At 41.9% G+C, this 16,094-nt stretch overlaps 1 protein-coding gene across 3 annotated transcripts in view; it reads left to right on the forward strand.

Annotated features, from left to right (window-relative positions):
- dop1a (DOP1 leucine zipper like protein A) overlaps positions 1–16,094 on the forward strand; it is a 34,574-nt gene that overhangs the window by 9,625 nt on the left and 8,855 nt on the right. For all 3 annotated transcript variants that reach the window (XM_067448379.1, XM_067448382.1, XM_067448380.1), the window contains 18 exons: positions 336–569; positions 3,900–4,452; positions 4,784–5,055; positions 5,138–5,290; positions 5,387–5,487; positions 5,609–5,874; positions 6,081–8,160; positions 8,473–8,584; positions 8,831–9,013; positions 9,105–9,230; positions 9,309–9,443; positions 9,559–9,614; positions 9,716–9,820; positions 13,552–13,618; positions 14,961–15,105; positions 15,226–15,305; positions 15,578–15,687; positions 15,844–15,993. In XM_067448379.1, coding sequence (XP_067304480.1) covers positions 336–569; positions 3,900–4,452; positions 4,784–5,055; positions 5,138–5,290; positions 5,387–5,487; positions 5,609–5,874; positions 6,081–8,160; positions 8,473–8,584; positions 8,831–9,013; positions 9,105–9,230; positions 9,309–9,443; positions 9,559–9,614; positions 9,716–9,820; positions 13,552–13,618; positions 14,961–15,105; positions 15,226–15,305; positions 15,578–15,687; positions 15,844–15,993 — 4,928 coding nt within the window. The remainder of the gene's footprint in view (positions 1–335; positions 570–3,899; positions 4,453–4,783; positions 5,056–5,137; positions 5,291–5,386; positions 5,488–5,608; positions 5,875–6,080; positions 8,161–8,472; positions 8,585–8,830; positions 9,014–9,104; positions 9,231–9,308; positions 9,444–9,558; positions 9,615–9,715; positions 9,821–13,551; positions 13,619–14,960; positions 15,106–15,225; positions 15,306–15,577; positions 15,688–15,843; positions 15,994–16,094) is intronic.

The raw sequence follows: 16,094 nt of genomic DNA on the forward strand, positions 1-16,094 counted from the left end.
AAAGCCTGTTTGTTCTATTAAATTGATATTTATTGTTATATCTAACATCTTGCATTTATATAATTATTTAAAAGAAACATTCATCATGTTTATCTATGGATGTTGCGGAAGGTAGAACCATAAACTTGCATGAGCTCACTAATTTAAAAGCTTGTTACTCCCTTTTACACCACACATAAATCCTAAATGGTTCTTTTATATTTTTCAGTTTTGTTAACCATCACTTTTAATGTATAGCAGTGAATGTGATGTAGGAATGGACATCCAGCTGTCTTAATGTTTACATGGAACTAAGCCTCCCTCATGTATCTCTCCCGGTGTCCTTTTCTCTCTAGGAGACGTATATTGAGATCCAGACAGAGCATCTACCTCAGTTGCTGCTGCGAATGGTTTCCGCTCTTACCACACACCTGCAGGCTCTGGGCCTCAGAGAGCTCACCCACTGCCTGCGCCTCTGCTCGAAGATCCTCAGCAAAGTCCAGCCCCCTCTGGTGTCACCCCTTGCACTGCCCTCTGGTCCATCCTCTGCCGCAACTACCCCTTCCACTAGAGACAAAGATGAGAAAATGGTGAGAGCAGACAATCAAATGATTCAAACATGTTCAGTGAATAAATACCCCAAACCTGACAATTAACTGAACTTCTGTATAATTCACATCTTTAACAGAACAGACATTATAAGCTTAAAGCTACACTGTGTGATATTTTCCCACATCTAGCGGTGAAAAGGTATATGACAATCCAGTGAATATTAGTTTCTGTTCCTCTCAATTCCGATTTCATTTGAACTCCTACGGTGGTCGATTTAGTCCAAGATTAACATGGCTTCCAGTTAGACCTCGATCATGAGTGTTCCTTCAAGTTATGAGGTTACTTTAGAAAACTATTATAATTTGCAGTTATTTAATTTGTCAGTTAACGTGTAGGTTATGACGTATATGTAAAATGAATAATAGTTTTATGTTTTCGTTATTTTTTTACCATTTCATTGCTAACATCAGCTACCAGGTTGCCAGATGAATGCAAGCTAATCTTAGTAAAGTAACTTTTATCAGTGCTATTGTTATTCTGTATATTGTACGACATCACTAGCGTAAGGCAAAGTTTACATTGTAGGAACAGACTTTCAAACAGGCTCTCAGGTTTTCATATAGCAGTCTCAAGCAATCCCCCTCTTCACATTCAACACGGTGCCATCGAGTGTTAAAATGCGAAAGGCGAAGCTTGAATTTATGGATATGTCCCTCTTTGGCTAATGTGCTTTCAAGATGGAGGGGCAACATGGCGACCAGCATTCGAACCCCTCAGCCGTATGTATTTTCAATGGCATAATATGAATTTACGAGAATACTTTTATTACTTGAAAGAAGTAAATATACATTAATAATCACATATATTTTTGAAAGAAGTAAGTGTTTTTAGCTAAGAATAAACTAAAAAAGCTACACAGTGTAGCTTTAAGGTAACGCATAATGTATGCAGGGTCCCCACAGTCTTGAAAAGCTCTAAACAATATTTTATCAGTTATAAAAATTGTTCTTGCTGTTTATTGCTATCTTGAAAATGTCCTATGTTACTACAGTCAAACCTAAATTTATTCAGACACCTTCAACCTTTTCTCACATCATCAGTTTATTCGCTATAGTTTAGAAAGTGGAACTAAAATATGACGAACTCAAAATTAAATTATGTCAGAACAAATTAATCTTGATAATGTCAGATAACTTTGATAGAAAGGTATATATTGGATTACAATCATCCAATCAGCTGTCAGCTCCTGAATTTAAGTACACAATTAAATAATACCAATTACCAAGCAATGCTTAATTTTTTTCAATCTGGTGTAAAAGGTCCCATTGGCAATAAAAAAAGCAACACTTTGGTTCCCAATTTTGTATCCATTTTAATGGCTGTTCACTGGATGAAGATTTTTTTGAGTATAATATGTCACAATTTATTTTGCTATCCTCTCTTACATACATGAACTATAGTGTCCTGCACCCAGTAGTACAAAAATATAATTTTTGGTTTGACTGTAAATGCCATTTATAGGGGTTCCCTTGGTAACTGAAGAAATAAATCAAATGAAAGTAAGATAATCTAATTTGAATTTTAGTGGCTTTTAGAAGCGTTGATTCAAGCCAAACTAAGGGAACAAACTGGCACCAATGCACAGAGACCTAGCTCGAGTCTCTGTTCCTCTTATCTCTGCCCTGTGCTTCATGTACAATTTGTATAGGCATTCCACATAGGGAATATGTAGTGTAGATTTAAAAGTACCTTCACTTAACTGTTCAAAGTTTAAAGCGCTTTCTTCTCTGACTTTTGTACATCACCCAGCACTTTATTTAACTGCCAATATCAACAGTACTCTGTAAACTTTGAATGTCTCTTAATTGTTTTTGAAGTGTTTGGAAGCAGTCCCTTCAGCATTAGTCTGTTAAAGTCAAGCCAATATGGCCTGTTTGCCATACAAGCACTGGCCTGAAAACAACAATTTTTCTGCCTGATGGTGTGTGTCTCCCACTGTACATGCCTTCACTGACTCCCTGCTCTGGGTCCAGTAGACAGAATGGTCCTCCCGGATTGACTACTAACATAAGTTTGTTCGGGTTGTGTGTGTTGGCGCCCCAATGACCTGTTTGCTACCTTACTGTGACTATGTGTCTCTACCGTAAGTGAAGCTTCGTTGAAATTATGCCAGACTCCCTGGATGGTGCCAGCATGCAGGGAGGGTAAGCAAGGGAATAGGGATGAGACGTTCATGCACAGCTGAGTTCCTCTCTCTATTGGGAGCCAAGTCTAGCCTCTGAGGCCCAAAAGTCTGTCATTTCCACTCAGGTGAAAATAGCCTTCAACCTCTCAAGCTCTCGCCTCTCCCTCCTCTGGGGCTTATACAGCGCACTGCTTGCCACCTGAGTCTGGCTCTGCACTGCTACACGGTTCTATGATTGAAATCCCTGAGTTGTGGATGTCTGAATGTTTTATAGCCAACCCACAGCGTGATGAGAAGGGCTTCATGTTAAAGTGTAGGACTGAGAGCTGTGTTCTGTGCAAGAAATCACTTCTCGCTTGACAAGCATTGAATTCTTTGCAGATTTACAGTCACTATGATAATATAACGTTAACATGATGCAAATAGGGATTTAAAAAACGACATTTTTTAAAATCGACATCTGGAAAAGATGCATCTTGCATCTATGATATATATTAGCATAACATGCCATAATAAAAAAAACCACAATGTTCTATATATTGTCATCTGTGGCTTTGTCCCATTTTACGCCTTAATTGCATGGTGTTCACATACGTGGACAATTAAATAACTTTTAGGTAAAGCTAAAATTTGTAAAAATAAAATGGATTTCAATTTTAGCATCATATTGAAGTAATAAAAATAATCTTAAAGAAATCTAGATAATGTTTTTCTTAATTCATGCATGAAAGTATAAAAAAGTCTTGTCCAGAATGAAAGAAGGACTTATAAATGTAACTTGTTTTGAGGCAATATTATCATCAGTTTTCTCTCTGCTCTTATTTACAGCATATATGTGATTTCTCCCTGCACCTCCATACGTTGATTTCCTGGGACTTTTCCCCCCAACCCTACTAAATATCATATTTAAATATGATGTCAAATTCTTGAAGTTTACCAATAAATTCATTTAGAAAGAATAATAAGACTCTAAAAACTCTGAATCAACAAAAAATAAAATCACAAACAACAAAATCCATATTTTAATTGCAGAGGAAACAAAGAAGAATAATATAAAGATAAAAGCTCAGCATTTTAAATTTTTACCATCTCTGTGAAGGAAATGATAATCATCTCGGAATATACTGTGTTTTGTATGCCATGCTGGAGAGAATTAAACCTTTTAATTTCCTATCTTGCGCAGGCCCTACCAGTCACCCTTGATGCCCCAGGGAGCACAGATGTATTTGATGATGGCGACAATGCTTCCAGCAGCCGATTGTCAGAGAGTGGATTTACTGATTTCATCCAGTACCAGGCTGAACGTGGCGAGCAACCTGATAAGATGCCACACCCTGAGGAGGATGCGTCCAGTCCTGAAGATGTACCCATCCAACCAAAAACTAAACCCAAATCTGGGCTCAGTAGTTCGGCCCACAGTAAGCCCCAGGACAAGCCAGTGATGCAGTGCTGTCTTGAACATTTCCAGCAGTTCCTTTCTTGCCTAGTGATGCTTTACATCACTCCTGGTGGTCAGGCAGAGGAGGGAAAGAGCTGCACTGCAGAGATGGACTCTCTAACAGTGGTGGCTGATAAAACATGGCCAAGTGGTTTTGATGAGCAGATGTCTTCTGGGCAGATGGAGTGTCTAGCTGCATTTACTGCTGCCTGCCAGCTTTTCTTGGAGTGCTCCAGTTTTCCAGTTTACATTGCTGAAGGCAACCTAAAGTCCTCACCCACTAAAGAGGAGCAGGCAGGTAAAAATGACCTTCTGCTACCGTTTCTTAACCGTGTGTGCCAAAGGTCAGCCTGTCAGACACCTTCCTCTAAGTTGTGACCTTGTTATTACAAATCCTGCTGGACATTGTTATCCTTGACTGCCTCTGCCACCTTGAAACAAAACTAATATATGTATTGCTTTAATATACAACCCGTAAATACATGATAGCAAAATATCCCCCACCCCCACATGCATTATGCATTCATTCAATACAAAGGAATATTGGGCAGTTAGAGGATCGTTTATATAAATAAAGGGTTAGTTTCACACTTGAAATGTCACATTTGTGTTGTGCCAATTCTTAACAGGTGAGAGTGTTCAGCCAGCGGTGTGGCTTCAGACCCTGATGGACGCATGCTGTTCAGCTGCTGATTTCAGTATTCAAGCAGTAGCTATCTCACTTGTCATGGACCTTGTCGGACTCACACAGTCTGTAGCTATGGTGACAGCTGAGCGCGTGGCAAGTCCAGACTCGGGCCAGCCAATGAGCCCAAGCCAGGGGCGTGTTGCAGTGGTGATTCGACCACCTCTCACACCGGGTATCTTGAAGTACATTGCAGAGAAAACAGGTTTCTTCAAGGTTTGCATTATTTCTTCGCTTACTTTCATTCTCTTGAATTGTCTACTTCTATCATGATCAACTTCTCACTTCTCTCCAATAGAGTGTAGCCCTTATCTTATGGGATCAGTTGGGAGAGGAGACCCCCCAGCACCACAAGCGCAGTGTGGAGCTCTTTTACCAGCTTCACAATTTGGCTCCCTCCCCCAGCATTTGTGAAGATGTCATCAGCCAGAAGCTCATGCATCGGGACAGGGTTAGTCATGTATGCATAGAACTCCACAAACAAGAATTGCACAACAATACATGCACATATATTTTCTCACATATTCCCATTCCCATTTTATTTTAGAGAATACGCATGGAGGCTCATGTAAAATTCTCAGTTCTTTGGCACCTAACCAGGGACTTGAATATCACCAAGTCCTCCCCTTTTAATCGGACCTTTGACAGGTAACAGCACTTCTATGTGAGATAGAGTCTAATTATGCAAAAACAAATATGGCTTGGGAGAATCATCTTGAGACACTGTAATTAATCATTAAATCGCCTCACCATTCTCTTCCTCTTGTAGGTCTCTTTTTATCATGTTAGACAGCCTCAGTTATTGGGACGGCTCTGCAAGTGCTGTTGGCAGGGCCTGGTTGAACCAGGTTTTGCAGAGACATGACATAGCTCGTGTTCTTGAACCTCTACTGCTTTTGCTGCTGCACCCTAAAACTCACCGTGTATCCATACAGCGGGTTCAAGCACAGCGTCACTGGACACAGGTCTTTCCCAACCCACTGGAACAAGAGTCCTCTGAGCCCATTTACATGAGGGATATGGGCTATACTGAAAGTAAGAGGGTTCATCTATATATATATATATATATATATATATATATATATATATATATATATATATATATATATATATATATATATATATATATATATATATATATATATATATATATATATATATATATATATAATTTTTTTTTATATATATCAAAATAAATATTTGCTATCAAATGTGCTATCAAATTTTTGTCTCCTGTGCAGGAGGAGTCCAAGCGTATGGCAGATGCCTCCCATTGGATGATATGGAACCCTTTAGCCTGACAGTCAACCCTTTAAGTGACAGTCTTTCTCTCTTGAGCCTTAGTAGTGAGAACTTGCAGCTGTGTGGCGAATATCAACCTCCTGATCAGCAGGGGGAGCACCAGAGCTCAGATTCGAGTGGCTCTCAGTCCTCCACTATAGACAATGGCAGCTTTGATGAACTGGAGGGAGGTGGCAGCACTGTTAATATATCTGATCCTGTGCTTTGTCAGTCTGTTTCGTTAGAGGAGGAGTCCTTGCACAAGGCAGTTTCTGCTGTGCTTTTTGAGCTTGTAGACAGAGTGGTGCAAGCGGTGGAGAAAGAGTCCTTTGAGACACCATCGTCTCCCGATGCCTGGATTCAGACAGACTCTGACAGTTCTAATTCATCCACCGATACCTCTAATGGGCCGTGCATCACCCTTGCCCCCTTCTCCAACACCCAACCTAGAACGCTCCCAGAACTGGTTGCAGGGGGAACCTTGGAGTTCCTGGCTGTGACCTCAATTGATGCTTCAGGGGAAGAGGATCGTCGGGAAGGCATTGCTCGGCATAGCTCCTCCCCTTCGATCATTGCACTGCCAGACGTTGGTGGCAATACTGCTACCGAGCAGAGTCTCCAAGTAGATGGCCAGCACCGCAAGCGTAGCCACAGCAGCACCCAGCTCAGCCTAAAGGGTAAGATTATGGAGCGTCTGGTGGACAAATCCCCAGGGGCCAAGCCTAAAATCAAGAAGGTCAAGAGGAAAGATGATGACAGACGTAAGACCAACCAGGCTGAGAAGAGCCGCCCACCCAGCATCTTCTTTGGTGACAGTCTTGACTTGGAGAACTGGTACAGCTGTGGGGAAGGGGAAGTCTCTGAGATTGAAAGTGATATAGGTTCACCCAGTGGTGGGGCTTCTAGTGGGGTGGGAGGATCTCACACTTCTGGGTCACCTCGTTTTAACATCCATCCCCTATACCAGCATGTGCTGCTCTATCTTCAGCTCTATGACTCCTCTCGGACTCTGCATGCGCTCACTGCTATTGCAGCCATGCTACGTGCTTCACCTGCAGGATTTGTGAGCGCCATCTCCACCACCAGCATAAACAACACATACACACCACAGCTCTCTCTTCTGCAGAACTTGCTAGCACGCCATCGCGTCTCTGTCATGGGCAAGGATTTCTACTGTCCCATCCCGCAGGACTCGCACTCCCACTCCTTCCGAAGTGCCATGTTCCTGGAGATCATCATCTCCCTTTGCCTCTATTTTCTGCGCAGCTATTACTCGGCCCATGTGGCCGCCACATCACAGGACCTGGCAGGCAACCATGCCATGCAGCTGACAAGTGTGGAGGTGTTGACACTGCTCTTCAGTGAGCTTGCTAAGGTCACTGGGGGCTCAGCCAAGGGCTTTGCAAGCTTTATTTGTGACGTTTTGTCCAAATGCAAGGTGCAGAAGGTAGTGCTACACTGTTTGCTCTCCACCATCTTTAGTGTACAGAAGTGGCATGAACACCGTGCCCGTGGCACCAATGTGGCTGCAGTTGAGGAGGGCCTTTCAGAGGACAGCGTCATCAATCTGTCAGAGGACCAGTTGGACAACTGCAGCGCCATACAGTCACAGCTTTTACGTCTCCTTCAGAGCCTGGTGGTGTTGGAGCACCGTGTGATGATCCCAGTGGATGAGGGTGGAGAGGGAGGTCCGGGATCAACTGGGTCTATTGGCGGACCTAATGGCCCCGGGGCTGGTTTTGAACTGATTGGAGGCGAGGTAGAGCATGTCAACCCACAACAACCCATGACTTCCCTGCAATACCTGCATGGGCAACCCATTACAGCTCAGGGCATGTTTCTGTGTGCTGTGATCCGAGCCCTGCATCAGCATCATGCATGCAAGATGCACCCACAGTGGATTGGCCTTATCACAGCCACTTTGCCATACATGAGAAAAGTGCTCCGGCGAGTAGTTGCATCTGTTACGCTTCAGCTGTGCAAAAACCTTGACAACCTTATCCAGCAATACCGCTACGAAACGGGCCTCACGGACACCAGGTACTGGACCAGTTTAATTATTTAGCAGAGAAGTAAGGCAAAAACACAGTAGTTCACAAAGCTGTTTGTATTGAAATCTTCAAAATGTCATAATGTCTTCAAACAGGTCTCACACAGCAACCAAAAAATTATGTTATTAGTATATTCATTTATATCCACAAGAGGGCGCTGCTCGCTATAAATTCTTTAGTTATTGCCCTAGCATTATAATGGTGGGCTTAGGGAATATAAATGAAAATAAATACTATAAATGTGTGAAGCATTGCTTTGTTTATGAGGGGAAAGCCAATGTGTATGTGTGTATATTTCCAGGCCTCAGTGGATGGCATTGTGTATCCCTCCTGACCTAATTTTAACTGTACTAGAAGGAATGACAGCCATAATCCATTATTGTCTGCTAGACCCAACATCACAATATCACCAGGTGAGGGAGCTAGTGTTTCATGCTTGTGTTGTCTTTTAAATGCTTAATATAATGGACATAATAAAAAAAGTGAATAAATGATTGACTAATAAAGACTATTAATATTATTATTTAGTTTTATATAAATGTGTATATATAATATTGATTTAATGGGTGTCACTTTCCCCCCAGTTTTAATCAGTGCTTAGGTGTTGGCTTTGAATTAGTATTCGTTTTTCTAAATGCTTATATGCATGTAATCCTCAGCTCCAGGCGAATGTAGATCAGAAGCACCTTGCAGAGGCCCGTGCAGGCATTCTCTCCATCTTGCACACCATCATGTCCTCCGTAACCCTGCTGTGGGGCGTCCTTTATCTGGCTGATAGTTCTGACAGGCCAGCTGCAGCCTCTGCCTGCTCCACGTCCAACATCAACCTTGGATCCACAAAGGTACCATGACTTAAGACATGTAGTGACTGCGCTTTGGTCCTGCGTGTAGTCTAGGTGTTAGGCTAACTCGTTTTTCACTTGTTGTTCACAGAATCTCAGGCAGCAAATTCTAGAGCTCCTGGGCCCAATCTCAATGAATCATGGAGCTCACTTCATGGCTGCTATTGCTTATGTGTGGAATGAAAGGAAGCAGGCTAAATCTCCATCCAGGAACAAGGTATGAACTACACCAGAAGTCATTTGTTAGTTTTGTACCCTGAGACTACAAAAACAGTTGTGTTGGTCTGTATTTTAGGTAATTCCTACAGCTAGTGATGAACAACTTCTCCTTGTGGAACTTGTTCGTTCAGTAAGTGCCATGCGAACTGAGACTGTGATACAGACAGTGAAGGAAGTCCTCAAGCAGCCCCCAGCCATCGCTAAAGAGAAGGTATAGTTTAGATCATACTGACAACTGCCGTGATTCCTCTCCAGTCATTGTCAATTACTGCTGTTGGTTTTGCAGGTAGATTTAAGACTCCCCTTTGCCTTTCTTAATTTTACAGAAGAATCTTTCCCTGGAGGTCTGCATGCTTCAGTTTTTCTATGCCTATGTGCAGAGGTAAGTGAACTGACTAATTATAGTAATATCAGTATATGCCAAAAGTATTCTTTAAATAACTCTTACTTACAGTCTCACTGCTCTTGTCTCATCTCTATTAGTATTCCGGTGTCTAGTCTGGTTGATAGCTGGCCATCACTCTTGGCATTGCTGAAGGACTCTGTGCAGCTCGGTCTGCCTGCTCCAGGACAGTTTCTCATATTAGGGTAAGTTCTTTTTCAATAATTGTAGCACAGCCATATTTAAAGGGATCCCATGGTGTTGAGACTTGCATGGCTTAATAAAACATAAATGATGTCTCTTACTGAAATATGTAGTAGAAAACCCATGAAAGTCTACATTATTTAAAAAATCGATTTTATATTTGGACCATGGGCGGCGCCATTTTGTTTGCGTTCTAGGTTGATGACGTAGAATGGTTGCACTCCTCAATCAGCTGGCGCTACCCGTAGCTATTTTTACCACAACGCAACTCGAAAATTGTTTCAGAGTTAAGCAAAACCAATGAATTGCTTTGTAATTGTACTTGAAACACACTCAAACCAGGGTTTCCGTTGTCCGGTAATTACCGGACATTGGCCGGGAAAAAAATTAAATGTCCGACAAAATGAAATCTTTTCGGTCAAATTGTCAGATTAAAACTGCCTCTTATCGATACCGTAAACCTGTGACGTGATGCCCTCGCTGTCATGACAGCGCTCCGTGGCTATGGAGGATTGCAATTCTCCACAGCCTGCGAAGCAGAGTAGGCATTTTTCGCCAGAACTAGAGCGTAGATCGGCTCAAAAAAATAAAGCCCAACCCTACCCGAGCCCATGCACCCGAGAGACCGGCCCTGCCCGTGTAGTATCGAGAACGAGCCTGTAATGACTAATTAGCGGAGCGGAGCCGGTGTGATCACTGATCAGCTCAATAATCCGCAGGTGCGCGCTCATGAACCCACCGGTAAAATGATGTTCGTTCAAATCCAGCTCAGACATGACATAAATCTGTAGCTTACTATAGCCTACTTGTTGTAGCCATTAAACAATGTTTTTTTTTCTTCATATTTATGTTTAAATATTATAATATTATTTTTAGATTTCATCTGATTATGATAGGCTATAAGTGCAAAGATGCAAGTGGGTTAGAAATGATTTTGGTGGTTATATTTAGTTTAATATTAAGTTTTGTTTTGTAAAAAGCCTTCTTTCGTTTTGTACAAATTGTCTCTTAATTTTAATAAAGGTTTCTTTGGTTAATTGCATGTATTTAATAAATAAGAAATAAATAATTAGACTAGGTCGCTGAAGCCATCGCTTTCATTGCTCATGAACTGAAGCGCGTCTCAAATAAACTGAAACTCGGCAGGCTTGCCTCACAGACATGAGGAATATGTAGCCTAATATGTGTAGAAACGAAAAGATTTAAATAAGCATATAGTGCAGTGTTCAGAACACACACGGTAAACAACCAGCGTTATACAGATGATCACGGCGATCGGCATGAGCGGGATGTTGAAGTTTAAGGGATTTTTTTTTTTTACCTTCTACTGAATATGATCGGGTGCAAGCACATTTTAAACAGGTAGCACTTGTTCACACTCGCAATTTTGTGAATAAGTAATTTTGTCGTTTTCTCTAATGATTTCAAAAACATCTTGTAGTGCTTACCTGCTGACAGTTATCATATGTTATATTCTATTATATGATTTTGTCATTTCACACGGTGGCCAATTTAAATGTTACCAACTAAATGAGACATACTGAGTTTATAATTAAATGTATTAATTGCGTTTAATTATTGCATCTAAACACAATAGTGTTGTGCCAAGATTTTTCACGTGAATAAAGGCAAATAGATTTGCACACTTTGCTTAATCACTGGTCTAGTCTGTTAAACTTGTCAGAAGTTCTCGTTTCTAATCTGCCCTAGCCTATTTTTTTCTCTCATCAAAACCGAATACCATCAGTGGTTGTACGTCAAGAGCAGGAACAGTTTTTGTGCATTTTGTTTCGTGATCTGACCGGAACAAACAGAAAGTCTCTGCAACGGCGTTAAGCGTTAGATTAAAGCGCTCGTCTGTGTGAAGACTGAGCCGCGAGAGAAATCTGCAGCACTGATAACAGCGGCAACGAGCGATCGCCTCTTATTTAACAAACGAATGAAATGATACTCTTCTAGTTAACGAGATGTTTTGTTTGTATTAGTTAGGTTAAAGATGTTTAAAAAAAGTGGTGGGGACATGTCCCACCTGTCCCACCCGCAAATGACGCCTATGAGTTAAAGAAAATTTGGTTGATTGACGCCAATCGGACGTTCATGTTTTTTTCCGTCTATTTGAAAGTTAGGCTAATAAACATGTTGCCTGATTAGCCTATGTCATTTTTTCAGTTTCAGGAGTTTTTGACCGGCATATCATCAAAATGTCCGGAAAACGATACCTCTGCCGGTCACTTTGACCGGCACCATTTTTTTCTAGCGGAAACTCTGACTCAAACATACATTTGCACACAAACTCACCTACACAAGTCACAAACATATCGACGGGCGGGCACACACACCTGAGAGACTGCTGTCTCAATCGAGATGTTGGGCTGCTCAGTCTCCACGACAGGGGCTGAATCTGAAATCGACCCCTATACCCTGAAATAGGGCATTATTTGAAGGGACGGCTATTTGTACTGTTGTCCTGGACATGTTCGAGTGCAGTCATTCAGTCTCACGTTGCACCGCAATAAGTGTACAGCTGATTTTCAAACAGCTGTCCGACTTCACGCACTCGTCTTCATTCACTCCTTCAAGTTGTATTAGTGAACAAAAGTAATTAATGTTATTTGTGTCTTAAAGGTGAAAGTTTAAAGATTGAGGTTAATTCGCTGAGCTTGTGCTCAAACTTTAATGCACAAACCAATCCCATGCATCATCACCAAAACATCCTGCCTCTCTTCCTCACGTTACCCTATCCCATCGTCCTACCTAGATATTTCCCTCTGCTGGATACATTAGGCATTACAGTTAATCTACTGCATATCAACAGTCTATCTATGATATCAACACAGGGATTGAGGGTTATGTATGCGCGCACGCAGCGCGTGTGTGTGTGTGTGTTCGCGCAGATCTGTTGGGGTGTGTGTGTGTGTGTGTGTGTGTGTGTGTGTGTGTTCGCGCCGATCTGTTGGGGTGTGTGTGTGTGTGTGTGTGTTCGCGCCGATCTGTTGGGGAGTGTGTGTGTGTGTTCGCGCCGATCTGTTGGGGTGTGTGTGAGTCTGTGTGAGAGAGAGAGTTTGTGTGCACATGTATGTTTGGGTGCGTGAAGTCGGACAGCTGTTTGTAAATCGGCTGTACACTCGTTATTGCGGTGCAACATGAGACTGAATGAGTGCACTCGAACATGTCCACTATGATGTCGGACAACACTACAAATGGCCGTCCCTTCAAATAATGCCCTATTTCAGGGTATAGGGGGTCGATTTCAGTTCAGCCCCTGTCGTGGAGACTGAGCAGCCCAACATCTCGATTGAGACAGCACAGTCTCTCAGGTGTGTGTGCACGCCCGCTGATCTGTTTGTGACTTGTGTGGGTGAGTTTGTGTGCACATGTATGTTTGAGTGTGTTTTAAGTACAATTACAAAGCAATTAATTGGTTTTGTTTAACTCTGAAACAATTTTCGAGTTGCGTTGTGGTAAAAATAGCTACGGGTAGCGCCAGCTGATTGAGGAGTGCAACCACTCTACGTCATCAACCTAGAACGCAAACAAAATGGCGCCGCCCATGGTCCAAATATAAAATCGATTTTTTAAATAATGTAGACTTTCATGGGTTTTCTACTACATAATTCAGTAAGAGACATCATTTATGTTATATTAAGCCATACTAGTCTCAACACCATGGGATCCCTTTAAGTAAATTCACTTATAAGATTACAATACAAATACATTTTTATGTTTTCTTTAGAGTATTGAATGAGTTTATCCTAAAGAATCCCACCCTGGAAAGCAAGAAGGACCAGCGTGAGCTACAGGTGACCTTTCTCTAATTCCAAAGTCTCCACCGTTACATACAAATGCCATATTTTGTTGACATAGTTACTTTGTATTAGTTTTTTTGGACATTGTACCATGGTAATACCATTTCACTATATCAATACCACTTACTAATACCACAGTACACTCGCCTAAAGGATTATTAGGATTATTTCTCATTAATGCAATTATCTAATCAACCAATCACATGGCAGTTGCTTCAATGCATTTAGGGGTGTCTTGGTCAAGACAATCTCCTGAACTCCAAACTCAATGTCAGAATGGGAAAGAAAGATGATTTAAGCAATTTTGAGCGTGGCATGATTGTTGGTGCTAGACGGGCCGGTCTGAGTATTTCACAATCTGCTCAGTTACTGGGATTTTCACGCACAACCATTTCTAAGGTTTACAAAGAATGGTGTGAAAAGTGAAAAACATCCAGTACGTGGCAGTTCTGTGGGCGAAAATGCCTTGTTGATGCTAGAGGTCAGAGGACAATGGGCTGACTGATTAAAGCTGATAGAAGAGCAACTTTCACTAATATATCCACTCATTATAACCGAGGTATGCAGCAAAGCATTTGTGAAACCACAACACACACAACCTTGAGGCGGATGGGCTACAACAGCAGAGGACCCCACGGGGTACCACTCATCTCCTTTACAAATAGGAAAAAGAGGCTACAATTTGCACAAGCTCACCAAAATTGGACAGTTGAAGACTGGAAAAATGTTGCCTTGTCTGATGAGTCTTGATTTCTGTTGAGACATTCAGATGGTAGAGTCACAATTTGGCATAAACAGAATGAGAACATGGATCCATCATGCCTTGTTACCACTGTGCAGGCTGGTGGTGGTGGTGTAATGGTGTGGGGGATGTTTTCTTGGCACGCTTTCGGCCCCTTAGTGCCAAATGGGCATCGTTTAAATACCACGGCCTACTTGAACATTGTTTCTGACCATTCCTTTATGACCACCATGTACCCATCCTCTGATGGCTACTTCCAGCATGATAATGCACCATGTCACATAGCTCAAATCATTTCAAATTGGTTTCTTGAACATGACAATGAGTTCACTGTACTAAAATGGCCCCCACAGTCATCAGATCTCAACCCAATAGAGCATTTTTGGGATGTGGTGGAACGGGAGCTTCGTGGCCTGTCAAACCCAGTATTAGTATGGTGTTCCTAATAATCCTTTAGGTGATTGTATATAAATATGGGAATTTTACAGTACTAATGTAAACATTAAAGTACAATGGCATTGCCATCTGTTAAGAGTGTCAGCTGTTTCTCCTACATGTCTCATTTTAAATGTTCATTAAACCATGATTCTCCAGGATGTGACCCATAAGATTGTAGAGGCCATTGGAACGATTGCAGGCTCATCCTTAGAACAGACCACGTGGTTGAGGAGAAACCTGGAGGTCAAACCTTCCCCTCAAATCATGGTGGAAGGGGCCAGTCTGGAGGCAGATGTAGAAGGTCAGAGACTATGTGTGTCTGTGTTTATGTAAGGTATAGCCCATGTGCATCGACCCCTGCTAGCATGCACAGCTCAATGCTGGTATGGCAAGTCTTTCACTAACAGTATGTGTGTTTCAGATCTAATGCTCACAGTGATGGAGGCCTCCAGCTTCACTCCATCTGTGTACAGTGTTCACGCTCTCACATTGCTGGCTGAGGTAAACACAGAATGTCACATGCAAACTCTTTTCCTTCTTTAAATACACAACAAGACAAAATCTACCTCAACTGGATCACCAGATCTCATTTGTAAATTAGAATTTTGCACTGGTATCAAGCACACCAGGAACATTTACAGCTCACCAGAGGTCGTGTTCTGCCCTGCTCTGCCCTACTTGTCTCAACTTGCTTTTTTTTTTTTCATTGTTGTGTTGTTTGGCTTTCTGTGAATATAATTATCGTGCTCATGTTTACATGGGTGTCTTTGCAGGTGCTTGCTCATCTATTAGATATGGTCTTCTACAGTGATGAGAAAGAGAGAGTGATCCCTTTGCTGGTCAACCTCATGCATTACGTTGTGCCCTACCTGCGTAACCATAGGTATTTAGTCTTCAAAATTCAACACTGTTGACAGAAGATGAGGAATTGACAATAAATCGGACACAAAGTTGCTGAAACTGCTTTAGTGTCTTGGATTTTCTAATTTTAAGTTATTATAGGGATCAAGATCTTGTTGCTCTGTCTTCTTTTTGCCAGTGCTCACAATGCCCCCAGTTATCGTGCATGTATCCAGCTGTTGAGCAGCCTCAGTGGATATCAGTACACCCGGAGAGCCTGGAAGAAAGAAGCTTTTGACCTGTTTATGGACCATACATTTTTCCAGATGGACTCTTCTTGCGTCAGCCAGTGAGTCCTTTACAGCACAACATGTCCTTTCTCCTTTTCGCAGTGGTTATACTGCTGTTCACAGGGCAGTGTGACCTGTAGCTGACCACATCTCTCTTTTT

Source organism: Pseudorasbora parva, chromosome 7, assembly GCF_024679245.1.
Source record: "Pseudorasbora parva isolate DD20220531a chromosome 7, ASM2467924v1, whole genome shotgun sequence".
In the NCBI taxonomy this organism is placed as follows: domain Eukaryota; kingdom Metazoa; phylum Chordata; class Actinopteri; order Cypriniformes; family Gobionidae; genus Pseudorasbora; species Pseudorasbora parva.